Below are 16,418 nucleotides of genomic sequence, written 5' to 3'. Positions count from 1 at the left end.
ATCTCCTCTGTGCCAACCAGGATAGACACCGCATAGGTAAATAGTGTGTTTCCACACTCCGGATCATGACATCCAGGGTGGTCAGTTTTTAGCCACTGTGTGGCATACTACGATAGGCTTATGCCCAGTCCACTGTAAAATCGTCCTCCCTCTTATGGGATAGAATAACATAGAAAGTGTCCTGCAGGTGTAGTGTCCTGCGGGTGTTGCGCTCTGGAGGGGCGGCGTCCCGTCCCCTCCGGTCCGTCAACTTACCCTCTCAGTCCAGATGATGTGTCTCTTCTCTGGGTGTCTCTTCTCCTAATACTTGTCCTTGTTCCTCTCCTGCCTCCATTGGAGTTTGTGCCCGGTTACACACTCACTATGTGTCCTTTTGTTATTCAGGGCGAGACTTCCGGGTCCCAAGCTCCCGTCTGTTCATGTGGTCCCTGGCCTTCTACTCACAGGTTATACCAATAATATAAGAACACCAACAGATATCATACTATATGACAGGTATCTACTGACAGGAAGCTGTCAGTAATACACATCAAAGATGGCATCCATGCAAGGTTTAGATTATCTAAATTTAGATTCATTAGTTACCTTATTCTGTAACAACAAATTATAATTTGCTGTTGCTCCAATGATTGCCTTAAGTATATTTTACTAAATCATTTTCAATTCTTACTTGTATTAGTGTGTATTGCTGTGAAGAGTACTAGTACACTTCCTTTATTAACCTGGCTCTGTTTGTTATATTCTGGCTGGCTTTCTGTACAAAAAAGAAGTTATATAGCAATCTATGACAGAGAGTACTAGACCGTGATGGCTGATCTTACTTCTGGCTGATGTACTGAAATTGCGGGACAAGCGTTGCCCTTTAATATATAATCTTCCAGAAAAGTTTTAGCGCTAGCAAAAGATGACAAATCCACTGGTTCATAGAAGTCATTAAATTAGAGTAGGTAAGAGGCAGAGAATTCCCACAAGTACTGATCCTTTTCATTATAATGGCTCTATTTGTGCCATTATCTAGAATCAGTATTGTTATGTGCTAGCAGTAAACACTTATACCAAGTACATTTCAGAGGGAAAATGGTGTCTGCTCTTAATCTCTGTGTATCATTAGAAATAGTAAATTTGTCATTTTCATATTACTAAAAAAACACAAGGGATTATATATAATAAACTGCTAAGCCAATTTCTTTTACTGTAGGGAAGGATTATGGAAGCACTTGGCGGCACCTATGTTGTACAGCAATATAAATGATGTAAAAAAAAAAAAGAACACAACTACTGTGAGCGGCAGCCCTTGTGACTAGTGCGAGTCTGTATATAACTAGCAACATATGTAGGACAGGATGTTTTGGAGAGGTGTGAAGTTCCAGTGAAACAATCTTCGCGTTCTGCTTTTGCTATGCCATTCCACGCTGTGGGGTTTATTTACTAAATGTCAGTCTTTCTGAGGTTTTGCAGCTGGGTTTATAGTGGTGATTTTTTACAGGCAATACATAGAGTGCACCATCTTTAAATTTCTATTTTAAATTTATTTTTATTTATTTATTACCAGCTATTTATATAGCGCACACATATTCCGCAGCGCTTTCACAGAGAATATCTGACCATTCACATCAGTCCCTGCCCCAGTGGAGCTTACAATATATATTCCCTACAACATGCTCACACATAGGGGTCTATTTATCATGATAAAAATATCATGTGTGATATTTTAGTTTTGAACTCGTCACAAGTTCTTTGTTAAGCTAAAGCTGCATACACACACAACGATTTTGTTACCAACAATTTTATTAACGATTTTATGAACGATTATTTGTCAGATTATCTGTCAGATTTTTTAAAGTGTAATGAATGATTTTTTTGAACTACAAACGATTTTTGCATATTCCCTTAATGAAAATCGTTATGTTGGTCAGTCTGACTGAACTACAAACTACAAATGTGAACGCGCATGAACGATAATTGTTCATCGTTTTAACTTAGAAAGTGTACGATTTTTTCAACGATTGAACGATAAATGATATCGTTAACAATAATTGTTCAAAAAATCGTTGTGTGTGTATGCACCTTAAGTCCTATTCATTATCTTTGCATGACAAAAGTATCACTTCCGAAAAGATGCTATTTCTGCAAAGACAACTTTTCGGAAATGTGATACTTTTCCCCTTTGACTGCACTCTGGGCCTGATTCAGACCCGTTCGCGAGCGCTATGCGAGCCGGCTCCGTCGTGCGCATGCGCGTGACCCGGATAGCGACGGGCAATCCGTCGCTCCGGGTCTCGTACCAAAGGGGGCATGCTGTCGATGTTGAGTGACAGCACGCCCCCTTTGGTGGGCGGGCCAGGGGCGTGTCTGCCACAGACAGAGTCGTTCCAAAGTGATGTTAGTGGGAGAGCTTTCGGCTCTGTTAGAGCCGAAAGCTCTCTGGGGCTTGCGGCAACGAGATCCTACCACAAGGGTCTCATCGCAAGCCCGATGGTCGCGATGGTCTTGACCATCGCGACCATCATCATGGCTGCTCCCTATAGCTGTGGGTGGTCACCCACAGCTATGCGAGCGGCCAGGAGGCCGTTCGAAAAAACCAGAAGGCCGGCCCTGATTCAGAGCGAGCGCTCTGTCAGAGCGTCCGGCTCTGAATCAGGCCCTGTGTCCCCACTCAACCCGGTCATCTCTGAGGTGTCCTGTCCACCCCCCTCCCCAAGCTGCCGGGTCCTGTCCAACCCCGCTGCCTGGTCCTCTCCCCCCCCCCAGCTGCCTGGTCTTCTATGATGGCTCACGTCCACCCCCCACCTGCTTCCGGGTCATATTTGCTACATCAACCCCCCTCCCCTACCTGCTGCTGGGTGCTCTATGACGGCTCCACTGTCCCGCTGCCTGCAGGAGCTGGGCTGTGACCAGTCACTGACAGGCAGTCTAAGTTCCTTACTGCCTCTCCCTGCCTCTCTCCTTCCAGCCCAAGGAAGGACCCAACCAGCACGTGAGACCTGGACTGACCAGAGGAGTCCAGCTTCCCCCTGCCCACTCCCCTCCACCATTCATTCCGCCGCACCCACCAGCCGGCCCCGCTGATGGTGTCCCCCAACCCTCACTGCCACAGACCTACAGCCACAGCGGAAGTCTGTGATTCCTGCTGAGACAGCTCAGCCCCGCAGTGCCAGTCCCCCGCCGCTGCTGTGCCATCTACCGCCTTGGCTCACTGGAGGAGAGCTCAGGGAGCCAGAAGGCAGCGTCAGGCAGGTAAGGGGACACAGCAGGGAGGGATATTTTCAGATCACTCTGCTGTATCGGATATTGTACACCATCTCAGAGTGGCGTACAGTATCACTGCCAAGTTCTGAAAAAAAATGCTTTTTTGGAACTTGATGAATTTCATAATTTCCACATCCCCATACTAAAGTATGGGGAGTGTGGAAATTATCGGAGGACAATTGTAACCAGGAGAAATCTTTGATATCTCCTGTTTTACATGTTTGATGAATGGCAGTGATACTTAAGTTCTACAAAAATAGGTGAAAATCTTAACTTTCATCTACTTTTGTAGAAATTAAGTGATGATCAATAGACCCCATATACACATTACGAATATTTTTTTGTTGGGAGCTAATTGCTCCACCAGTATATTTCTGGAGTGTGGGAGGAAAACGGAGCACCCGGAGGAAGCCCTCGCAAACAAAGGGAGAATATACAGACTCCATACAATTAGGGCAAATAAAATCAAAACCGCGACCTCAGTGCTGTGCCCCAATCCTGCTGCAAAACCGCTGTTCAGTAAATAAAACCTGTATCTGTAAGTTAACTTTTTTTTGTAAATTATAGTCGATCATTAGAGATGGTTAATTAAAATAGCAGTGTTTAGTTCATGTTCCTATGGGGTATGCAAGACTTTGCTAAATGAGACTAATATTTTACAGAACAATATTGAAAATTTGCTTATATTTACTAGCAACCTAAAGTCCTAATTTTTGTGGAGAGGCCCATTGATGGGTTGTGGACTTACAGGGTTTGATCAAAACATGGACCAACACTTCCGTTTTTATTTTATTATGCTAGATATATGAAAATATACAGTATATTTTTCTGTTATATACAATAGAACTGCAGTGAGAATGCATGTAAATGGCCTTTTACATAGTATAAGTGGGATGTAAAAAATAGGGAGAACATGTGAGATTGAAGACGGATCTTAGCACCATACTAGGTTGTGCCGGGTACTACTCTTTTCCCAGATACATTATGGAGGTATAAGTGACTTGCATAATACACAGGAGTGGTAAACAAGAAGTATGACATCAGAAATAGAAACATATGACTTAGCACAATGTGGTCGATACCCACAATGCCAGTAAATACAATAGCTCCTAAATCACGTATTTTAATATGCACCACAATTTTACCATTATTGAATTGACCTGATAGAATAAAATAAGACAAAGTGATTTTTAGACAGTGCTAGTGGAACTGCATCTTTCCATTTAGTCCCTGACACAGACACGGCAGCCAATGAAAGCCACCCACCAGTTCCATGGTTCACCATGCAATTCTGAACTGTGTCTCACAGCGGTAACCATCTGGATACATGCGCAGTGCGTCTCGGATATATGCACAGATTTGAAACATCGGACACTTGCATCCAATGTTTTAAATGCACCCCCCTCTGAATCAGACCCACTGTGTTTGAGAACTTGAGAAAAGGTGAGAACCCACTTCCCACCAAAGGCATAAAGGTAAGCAGTGGAGCAGGGGTACAAAAAGAATACGGAAGCAGTGTCCGCCATTTGGAAGCAATGTAGATAAGCGATGGGGTATTTGGGCAATAAATTGGGGCTAGTTTGATGAATAGCCTTTGTCACAGGGAAGATGTGTTTGGCTGCAGGAACAGAGGGGGCTGGGGCATAACCCAGACCGTATAGGGTTAAAGTTATTCTCAAGAGAGAAAAGGTCCAGTTCAGGAGGAGTAGAAGTAGGAGGTGACAAATCAGAGTAAACAAAAGGCAATGTGCAGTAATGTGCTTACTCTTTTAAGGAATCTTTAATACTAACACCTAAAATGTTTATATTTGGTAGATGGGCATCCGGGGAAATGCAATTGCAAACTTAAGATAATCAAGGTACATTGTCAATGATGCGACTGGAGGATGATATGTCCTCTGGGGCCGTGTAGTGATTGGGCACGCTTCCTGGAAAGGATTGCCTTATGACGGGCAGAACACACCTATGTCGGTGTATGACACCTGTGCCGATGTGGGCAGCAGTGCTGCTAGTACTGTCACGGACCCTTTTTGTTAGATGATGGAATGTGAAGGCTCCTCCCAAGCTGAACATCGCGGGGGCACTAGGCCCAAACTTGTGCTAGTGAGGGAGGAGTGACTGAGGTCTTGGCTTCACGGTCAGTAGGATTGGAGAACCCAGTCCATTTGAAGTTGGTGGGCTCAGATGGGCCCACTTGTGGATGGGGTGGGTAGTAGTACCCACCCCAATTATCAAATTGAATAGTATGTTTGCGATTGCCTTACTTGGACCACCAACTTAATGGAAGTGATAATTATATTGGATCTTCAGCCAGATTTGGTGTGCTGAGTCTTTATTCAATGGGGTTCAGAGGTGGTCATATAGCATGCTATAAAAGATGCTACCAGGAAGTAGGCACAAGGGATGCCCTCATACCTAAACGGCTTAACAAAATAATATGAAACACTTCAACTTTTTCCTATGGGGATCATATGTTTCTAGTTATGCCCGCTGTATCATATTTTTTTGAATATGTAGTATAAAAAGTGTTGGTATGAAATTGTAATAGATCTCAATCTGTACTTCTGAACAGCCATAGATTTCAAATAACTAATTAAGAAGCTATAACTTAATAAAACAATTTTAATTTTATCCAAAGCATCTCACACAAACAAGTTCAGGGGGCTTTGGGGTTTTTTCTCTGCATTCTGTAATCTGACAAACCAGCTCATGTCGCAGAGTATGTGTTTATAGCATTTTAATGTCTGATCAGCAGTATTTCCAAAAAGCAATCTCAGCACCTTTGTTAACTGATAATAAATGGCCACATCCAAACACAAACACCTATTTTTCAACTGAGAGACTGTGAACTTATTCTCAGAAAACTTGGAAATTCAGTACATGTAATAATTTCTTTTTACAATGGTACGAAAGTATTAAAATAGAACACATCATCATAATCATAAACATCAGAGACTGATGGCGACTGGGGCGCAATTGCAGCACAAATCACAATCGCAAAATGTGTTTGCTAAAAAAAGCCCCAATTGCAAGCTACATGCAGGTCAGCACCAGTAACGTGCGCCAGGTTTACAATTTTTCAATGTGGTGTACAAAAAAATGTCAAAACACACAAAAAACCCCACGGTAAATATAGACATTATATATGAAGAAAAGCAAATGTCTGCAGTGACAGTCATCATTATCTTCGTGTATTTGCTCCTGCCCTCAGTCAGCCGAATATATTCTGGCAGGTGTATATACATCTCTGTGCCAGTCTGTATCTGTTCTCAATTATGCAAATATGCTATTAGTACTCTGTTGCTACTGTTTAGCTGACATGTGGATGTTTGACTTCCTTTAGCAGCATCTGTAACCATGGAAACAAGCTGTGAACTGCAGTGACTGTTACATGTTACATGTCTGCCAAGTGACTGCGCATACTGCACAAGTCTGAGTCTTGAGGTGCCAATTTAGAGAATAATTTCTCTTTCAAAAATCAGAAGTCATTCTTTAATACAGGGGTGGGGAACCTTTTTTCTGCCGAGGGCCATTTTGATATATATAACATTATTTGCGGGCCTGCTGCAGGCAATGACACCTCCGTGTGATGTCACACAGGGGCCGGGCCACAGTCGCCAATGATTACAGCAATGCCCAGAGCACCCTGAGGATGCTCCAGGGAACTGTAAGGGCAGCGGTGTGACCATCTGAAGAGTCCTAAGGACACTCCGGCAGAATTGCTGCATAGATACTGGCTGCAGGGTGCCATTCTAGGCACCCTGCTATCCAGATGAGGCTAGCAGAAAAAAACTCCAAGGGCCACACCAAATGATTCCGCTGGCCTTATACAGCCCCCGGGCCAGAGGTTCCCCATCCCTGCTTTAATACATTAGTTTAATGGAAACCTACCCATAGTATGGTAGTTTAGACATACATGCCGACTTTCTGGCAGCCCCTTCCTTGAAGGGGCTGCCAGGTCAGTGCAGCTGGGAGGGTGGGGGTGGCAGAAGTGGGCGGAGCGGGAGCGTGTCAGCATGATCTCGTCATCGCGGCCCCACCCCCCGCTTTATAATGTTGATATTCCAAGCATTACAAAGCAGGGGGTGGGGCTACGATGACGTGATTCAGCGCAAACTTATTATAGGTTTTTGTTTGTTTGTTCCTTTAAGGTTAATATGTTGAACAGAAATGTTTATACCTGGGAGTTCTTCATAAATATCGTCATGTTCTTCATCATGAGGAGGTTTAGCAGTCCCTGGTGTAGTTATAGGCTCTACTGGCTGGTTCACATCATCATACAGGTCATTACCATCACTGTCTGTAGAAATAAAACAGATGCTATCATTTAAGAACAACTTTTTGGATAATTTTAACGTAACTGAGGACTAATAGACCAGGGGGTGCTATTAGTAGGAATAAATCTTCACAAATCTGTTTTCATTGGTTAGATGATACTTGCCACCTTTGATAATCCCCTCTCCGGGAGAAGCCAAACTAGTTGCGTCATTAGCCCTCTCACGGCAAAATACCAGGAATAGCAGCTCTATGAGAATGGGGTCTATAATAGAACTATGTCATATTAGCCCGGCCCCTCTACACAGACCCACAATTTACTGCATTATTCTACCCCTCCTGCCCTCTTCACTACAAAGTGGATGGGATGTGGAAGAACCACCCACTTTTCTGGGAGCCTGTGGGACTCCCCGATAATCCGGAGTTTCCCGGAGAGGAAGTATGAGTTAGACACACTCTCTGGAAAATAGCAGCAGAGTCTCTCTCAATATCTACTCCTATCCAAGTTAAATTGCAAACTTGTTTATATAAATGTTTAGTAATTGCCTTTATATATGTTGGTGAAATCTCAGAGTGCTTGTTTAACGGATGACGTAAATGTGTATTAGTTTATAGCACTGTTCTACTTAGGTAAGTGGAGAATGATATCTGTTCATCTTGTTACAATCTATTAAGACACTGAGATCCTTTCTATAGGAAATGGACAGAATAAAATCTCTGATGCAAATACTCAGGGGCATGTGCAACAAAAACTCATTAAATTGTTTATACAACACAAGCTGATAGGGTGAGGGACAGAGGGATATTGATGTTTCAATGTTTTATCCTCTGTGTGAATTACTATAGGATGGGTCACTATTGGGACAATGTTGATATATCAGTTAATTTCTGGTATAGTGAGCAACTTATTGCGCAACTGTGATGTCACTGGTCCCTAGGCTGCTCTTTAATAAATATTGGTTCAGCCAACAATATGGCTACATACAGGGTGGATGCGAATCCCAGCACTTCTGCATCTTTGTACGCAGCAGTTGTGAGAAAAAATGCAAATGTCGCAGCCGCTGGGATTTGTATTCAGAAGCCCGCTATGCAAGCGGCGAATATGAGATGCACACGGCATTTCATATCCGCCACTTGCATACAAAGACACACCATCGGTCGCACATCGGTCACACCATTCTGAGCAACCCTATGGTGTTTCAGAATGGAGTACAACGTCGGGGTCAGTGAAGCTGCGTACAAGGACGCAGTTGCTGGCTGCTTCAAACCCACACAGCGGTCACAACACGCCTGCGTTTGAGTCACCACCCCCTGTTACCTCCCAGAAATGTCCCTGACTGTCAATAATCTGGGCCTAAATCCTTACTGGGATCACCATCTCTAAGCCATTGGGACGCATGCGCAGTGCGACTCACATGCATGCGCTATACAAAAAACATTGGGCAACTGCACAAACATTGGCATGGTGTCCACCTCTGCATCCGGCACACTGTGTGTATCGGTGACGGGGCAATCTAATATTCCAGCAATCGTTCAGGGGCATATTCATCAATACTAAAATATCGATGGCGGTAATTAGGTTTAGAACTCGCATGGAGTCCTACCTAATTACCGGAGGAATTCATCATTCCTCCTCTCTATAAGTATCTATTCCGAAAAGCTGTCAGTTTTGCAATGACAGCTTTTCAGAAAATAGATACTTTTCCCTATCTGCTCTACCTTACCGTAGCTGTAATCAGTGCTACACATGCACCATTACGTTCATAAAAGCGGCGCATGCGCAGCACTTATTACAGCTGCGGTAATTCTGTATGCCCCTCGCTCCCCTCACCTACCTGGCTGCCCGTCACAGGATGCAGCCGTGTACCCCGACCTCCACTCTGAAGATTTATTTTTTTTTTATTGATTTTTTTAAACTATTTTTTTTAAAACTTTACTATGTTCTGCCGGGAGAACACAGTCAGAGCAGCAGCCGGAGCCGGGGGAGGGACCAGGGAGCTGAGGAGTGAGCTGAGGAGGACCTGCCCACGCTGAAAGCAGGTAAGTATATCCCGCTGTACGCCACCTGAGAGTGGCGTATAGTAACACCATCAAATTCAGGAAATACATAATTTTCGGAATTTGATGAATAGCCTAATTTCTACGTCCCCATACTAATGTATGGGGAGTGTGAAAATTAACACAGATGGGCTTATCCATGAGATATCAGTGATATCTCCTGTATTAAATGTATTAATGAATACTAAAATAACGGAAATTAAGGAAAATGTCCTTAAAACCGTTATTTTAGTGTTGATGAGTAGGCCCCAATATGTGTTACATTACTACACCAATTACAACCATGTTACAGTTCTCTGCTACCTGTACTTACCCTCACCTACTTACCTATTCATTATGTTAATTATCAGGAGTTGGGTGGCCCTAATAATTAAGTATCTAACTCGCTGTGAGTACCAGAACAATTCATCATTGCTCCGATGCTGAGACAGCTGATCCGAAGATCAGGTGTCCCCGCGAATCCTTTTACCACTGCTTTAGTAGCACTGAAGCTTGGATGGAGATAAATCGAATGGAGGTAAGGTACCAGGCAATCAGCTCCTAACTGCCATGTCACAGGCTGTGTTTGAAAAGTGACAGTTAGGAGCTGGTTGGCTGGTACCTTATCTCCGTTCACTTTATCTCCTTCCAAAGCTTAGTAAATAGACCCTTTAGTATTGCCGAGTCAATGTGCTACTGCGTATGCATGAACTTGGGTTCACTAATGCGCGACTTCCAGCGGAAGGAGACGCGCAGTGATAAAGAGATCCCTCTTCAATACCGGGACTCCTTCCCATAGGGATGGAGCGGGTGTGTGGGAACAAAAACTAAAATGACAAAGGTTTCCTCAGTCAAGCTCCGAAAATGTTTTCGGAGTTTGAGGGATTTAGGTCTCCATACTAGTGTATGGGGACAGCGGCCAGATCGGGAGGGAAAGGTAAGCATGAGATATCAGTGAATGTCCCTGACACTTAATTTATACAAAAGTAGGTGAAAATGTAAATTTTCTTTTAGAAAAATTAAGTGATGATGAACAGACCCCTAAGTCTTGCTCATAAAGGTAGATATGTTATAGTATAATCAATGATTAAGCATAATGATATTAAATGTGTAAGTAGCTTTTCCATCTTATAAGTAGAAGATTGCAATTATTTTTTTTTTAACAAATCATTTTGATTTAGTTATCACTAATTAACTAACCAGTATTTGGGGAACAGCCGCCTCCTATTCTTGGTACATGTTAACTGTTATAGATTTCAAGCTTTCCAGGCAATGCAAAACTGGATTTATTCCTAAGCATCTTCTGTTCCTAAAGGCCTGATGCACCTATAGTTCTAGTATCTGCCAGAATCCCTTTATATTACTAAATCGAAATGTATTGCTTTATAGTGTCACAGTATGGCAGTTTTTATTTTCCACTCATAATATTTACTTACCTTGTTGAAACAAAATTGCATTAATCCATTCTTCTGCCTCTTTGGGGCTGGATGCTGCAAACTGAAATAAAAGACCAACACAAATGATTTGCCAGCTGAAAAAGAAAAAAAAAACAAATCTAACATTCATGTCAGTTCTTTACGGCAGCATTAACAATTCTTTACGTGTCTGCTGATACTTTTCTTGCAAGGATGCTTCTTATAATGTACAGTTAATTTTGACAAATTTACGTAATTGGCGTAGAGGATGATGGATTTGAAACTGTGATCAGCAGCTGGCAGCTGTGCAGAAAAAAGCTGCTTCTCTTCATCAATGTCAAAGCTAGGACTGATGAACAAAATTTGCCCTTGACAATTAGAAGACACCCGTGAATATCTTTAGACTGCTGGGTATAGTTTTCTTAAAAATGTTCTTGTCAGATTCCAACACATTACCTGACAACTTAATTAAATGATTTTCAAATGCAATTTCAGATATTTAAAATGCATTAGAGTTACATTCTGTATTGATGCCGAAGTGATAGATCTTTGATATGAGTGTTTGGTCTGTTTCACTCATGCCCCTGGCGCTCATGTTGTGATGTAACATTAGAGTTGTACTCAAGGTGTTTGCATTGATAAATCTGCATTTCTCAGCTTGGGAATTCTCCTTTTTAACATGTCACTGACTTCATAAAAAGAGCTCAATTGACAGAGCTAAAACATAATACGAACAACAGATAAAATTGATACGTATGCGCCGGTGTTGACTTTTAATTTGAAGTACATGAACTTTATCAGAATTTTGCTTTTGTTAATAGATTCTCATAGGCATGAGCACACTGTGCAGATGTGTCTGCCGGTTAGTGAGCTGTTTCATCCCAAATGTTCCCTTTTACTCTGAGACTGCCAGTGTAACAGTTTTATCAACATAATTTATATGGAGGCATAGAAAGTCCAACCTGATAGACACGTTTATCAGGAGCGAAGATTTCAAAACAGCTATCTTTCTTTGCATCCTTGCGTAGAGTATTATTCATCCTGGCACTGTACCCATCTAGAGAGAATTCACCTTTCTGCTGTTTGTCTGTGAAAGAGGAAAACAAAGTAGCACCTGAAGTTAAGTCTTTGGTGGCTGGTAATGTAAATGGAACCGAGGTAGATGGCAATAGTGCCTGGAGCTTTAAGGAAATTGCTATAGAATTGCAGTCAACAAACTAAATGTAGTCATATGCAGATTCTATGCCGGGGATTCATGAATGTCTCTGCTAACTCAGAGCGCCCCAGCTGTTGCTATGTACTGTTCCTGTGTAAATAAGCACAGTGTCACATTTTTTCATCAGGCACATTTTACTAAAATTCTGTGTACCATGATACCCAAAAGAGAATAAATTAAATGATCTCCATAAACCTGAGGCTTTTTTAGTTAAGAAAACGCATCTTAAAGCTGGCAAAATATCTGTGCCATCTGTGAAGAGTAAATTCATATACAGTATATTATAGGCAGTATTCAGTATAGGATTATATATAATCAAAATAGGCACTTGGTGAACCACAAGTAATACCATGCCTGGGAGTCAAGGGCCCGCTGGCACCTATAGTTTACCCATAAAAAAAATATTAAGAGAAAGACAGGACGCGAAGAGGACAGTTCTCTGAGTAATAAATTGCCTAATTCTATTCAAATATTATTCACAGTCTACGGTTGAGGCCAAAAACTGCCTCTGATCTACAGGCTGGTTGATCAGAAGCAGTTTGCAGCTGGGATCATAGGTGCCAGTGAGCTCCCCTGTCAGTCTGGGTCCCATGTTATTTCAGGCCCCATATATATGTATCATCCATATGTATGAACAGGCTCCTGCTGGGCTTAAGCTACATACTCGGTGACATAGGTGGGAGGCACCGAGAGGCGGGATAGGGGGAGAGAGGTAGTGATGCAGGGGGCTAGCCGCACCTCTGCTAGGGAGCATGGCCATGCGGCAGACACAATTGCTTTCTGGCCATACAGTTCTGTGCATGGCGTCGCGATCCCAGTCTGTAAAGACTCCTGGGATTCACCAGTGGAGGCAGCCATTATGCCATGAAATGAGAGGAGGGAGTGCTTCCCTGCATCCGGGAAGGTATGGGCACAGTATATAAAAGGGAAAAGCCCCTACACTAACAAGGGGTCCCTGACAGTAAGCCACTGTGGCACAGAAAGGAGGGGGAGTTGCTGCCGTGATGCCAAAGAGAGAGGCAGCCGCACTAAACATGGGTCCCCCTGGGAAACAACCATCATACCTGCAGTATGGATGAGAGTGAGCACCTGTGAAGAATATGAGGGGGAGTGCTGTCGGCCACAGTAAAAGGGCACCTAAAGAAAGGGGCATCAGAGTGAGAGGCCTTGGTATTAACCAGAGTCCAGCAATCAAGGGATCCCCACCTTAACAGGTACCCCAGAAGAAGTGATCTAGGTGTATGACATGGGTGAGTGGCTACAAGGTCATGTGGCATAATTAGGAGCTCCCCTATTAGGATGAAGTCCTTCTGTTGATAGAAGCTCCCTGACAAGTGCCCCCATTCAGAGGATAGGTCATTGCAAGGCAGCATGGAGTCTTGGAAGCAACAGTGTGGAGACTGTGAGGGTTTCCAGCGAGAAGAGGAGGCACACCCAGAGAGTGAATCCCTGTTGGAGGGGACGTGGTGCAGGAATCTTGTGTGGGAACCATTTTGCTTTGTGCTAGGGGAAAGGAGTATGTTTATTCCAATTATCTCTGCTTTTATTTTAAATACACTTTCATCCTGTTTTTATGAGATGGCCTGGCACCCCCTATTTATCTGCACTACACTGGCAAATGTAATCCACTCTACCACAGCACACTGCATCGTGTGTTAGACAACCGAGTATTCAGGGGCCAACTGGTGTTTATGCCTCACCCACGACCACTTGGAGCAGAGTAAGTGTGGTGCACCATACACCGTGACTCTGAACCCCCTACTACTGGGTGTAAATGTCCACAAACATACCCTATGATAGTGGCCTTGGTGGGGGTGGTAGTAATTTGGGCTGCAGACCTCTGATCTTTATTGTTACATCATCTGCTGTGTGCATATATGATTGTGTTATCACACCTATAGAGTGTTGTAAAATCATCCTCTCTAACTGATTTCAGATATTCTTGCAGTTAATAGTCCACTATTTGCATGCAACCATTGCATATATTATGGATCATATTCCCATATACTTTTTTGACATCTTGGTAATTGCTAGTCATTGACTTTAACTTGTGGAATTTGTGATGGAGAAAGGGTTCTCCTCCATACTTTGATGCTGGTGAAGTCTTATGTGTATTGCTGGACTCTGAGCCTGTTGGGATAGCAAAGACGTTCCCAGAAGATGTGGAGATGTTTGAGATTGTTTGAGAGAAGGACGCTAATGCCGAAGCTGCTGCGAATTTGTACTCAGCGACTGTGTGACAATATGCAAATGTAGCAGCCGCCGGGATCTATATTGAGACGCCCACTGGCGGCTTTGCAAATCCAAGCAACTTCGTACAAAGACGCAGCAATGGTGGCAGAAGAGTCGATAAACGGTAATTTTTACTGTATGTGGGACCACAGTCATGCTCCAACATACCTGCATTTGAATCGCTACCCCCCTCCCCCGTTGCAGTCGTGTCTGTCATTCACTTGAATAAATCCTCACTGCGAGCTACGATGGTCATAAAATTTAACGCATGTGCAGTGCGACTTAAGCCACATACAGACTTAATGTTATGCTCCATGAGCGATATCGTGAAGTGTTATCCCTGCCTTGTCGGGCTCAATTTCGGGAATGACATTGAGCATACACACTAATCAATATCGTTAACGATATCGTTCAGTGACAGCACCCTCCCTCATCCCTGAACATGCACAACCTGCTGATATTGTCAGGTTGCCCTGCAAGTTCAGGCAATGAAAGACATCGTTATCGATTTGCAGGAGCATGCATCGTTAACGATATCATGCATACACACTGGACTATATTGAATGCTATGAAGGATATCGTTATCATCCATATCATTCAATTTATCATCTAGTGTGTATGAGCCTTTAGACACATGGGCAGATCACCAATAATCGCTCAATTGCATAAACATCGGCATTGCGACCATCTCTGAATCAGGTTTTCTCACTTGTGCAGTGCAAGTGCCTCAAGTAAACAGCAAAAGAACTTAAACAAGTAACACAAATTAAGAGAAAGGTATTGTTATGCGAAAAAAGAGGAACATTGAGCATATTGGTCAAGAGATGTGTAGTTATGGAAAATCAGAGACTCAAGCCTCCAAGTGACACGGACTCTTCTTTCTGTGAATGCTTCTCTTTGTCCTGATCTAGCTCACATTTTGGTGACTCTGGTACTATGACTTCTGATGAGCACACGGATAACTTCAGCGTTTCTCACCTGCATGTGTAAATATTACAGCTAGAACTCCAAGATCAACAGCTTAGGAATGAGTCTGTATCTACTGTCTGTGTCTGTGTCAACTGTTAGAAAAATGACAGTTGGGAGCTAATTGGCTGGAGCACTATTTATCATACACAGTGAAATTTATCACTCGTTCTGGTGATAAACCTCGTTAGTAAATGAGGTCCCTAGTATGCTAATGAAGCGATGAGCACCTTGCAGAGGCCTATGCATCAAAAGACATTAATATAATGAATAAAAGATAGTAATGCTGAACAGGCAAGGTGCATGGGAAGCAAAACAAGTTCATTACCGTTGTGCAAATAGCTGGGCAGCCAATCAGAAGCTATATCTTGCTCCTCCTATCCAATTACTAGCATGCACTATATATATTCACATGATTACCTTGATACCCAATGGCCAGGGGTACCACAAGGGACCCTGTACTCTTTAAATGAGGGGCCCAATAATCCCCCCCTTGAGGACTTTGCATCAGCTGGATTAGATAGCGCCAATGGAGAAGTTTCCTAATTGTGATGTATATGTCGAATTGTTTGGAAGTGTGGGAACCACTTCCAAGTTCTATACCCCATAGGCAGCTTACATTTGCACACATAGTATACCAATAAGCTGCTTTTTTCCCCATATATCTTTTTGTCCTTTCTGTAGGATCTCAATGACGTGCTCGATCCAAAAATACTCTTGCAAGATTGATGTAATTGTACAGGCTTACAATTGGAATGGATTAGGTTAAGGGCAGTGGTAACCTCCTGGACTTATTCATATCTTTACCAGACATGGGGGCTGATGCGAAGTTGTGCATACACATGTTTTAAAGCATATTGTGTGTTTTTGCGCTGCATATGCAAGAACGAGTGATGTAGGATCATACGTGTCCACTTGTGACCCAAAGTGCGAAAAAGATCTGTGACTGTGCTTTCTCAAGAAGGCACAGTTTGGTATAGGCATGCCAACGTAACCTCAAGATTTGTAGAATTGGACGGGTGCCTAAA

General features: G+C 43.0%; 1 protein-coding gene across 1 annotated transcript in view; it reads right to left on the bottom strand.

Annotated features, from left to right (window-relative positions):
* Positions 1–16,418, bottom strand: part of SKAP2 (src kinase associated phosphoprotein 2) — a 324,646-nt gene that overhangs the window by 126,210 nt on the left and 182,018 nt on the right. Inside the window, exons 7-9 of the mRNA XM_088479429.1 lie at positions 11,939–12,063; positions 10,998–11,058; positions 7,430–7,549 (exon numbers count right to left, since the gene is read on the bottom strand). Coding sequence (XP_088335555.1) covers positions 7,430–7,549; positions 10,998–11,058; positions 11,939–12,063 — 306 coding nt within the window. The remainder of the gene's footprint in view (positions 1–7,429; positions 7,550–10,997; positions 11,059–11,938; positions 12,064–16,418) is intronic.

The sequence above is a fragment of the Taudactylus pleione genome, unplaced genomic scaffold (genome assembly GCF_031769625.1).
Source record: "Taudactylus pleione unplaced genomic scaffold, aTauple2 ptg000233l, whole genome shotgun sequence".
Classification (NCBI taxonomy): domain Eukaryota; kingdom Metazoa; phylum Chordata; class Amphibia; order Anura; family Myobatrachidae; genus Taudactylus; species Taudactylus pleione.
Note: the sequence above shows the minus strand (reverse complement) of the source record. Positions and strands in the feature narration are given on the sequence as shown.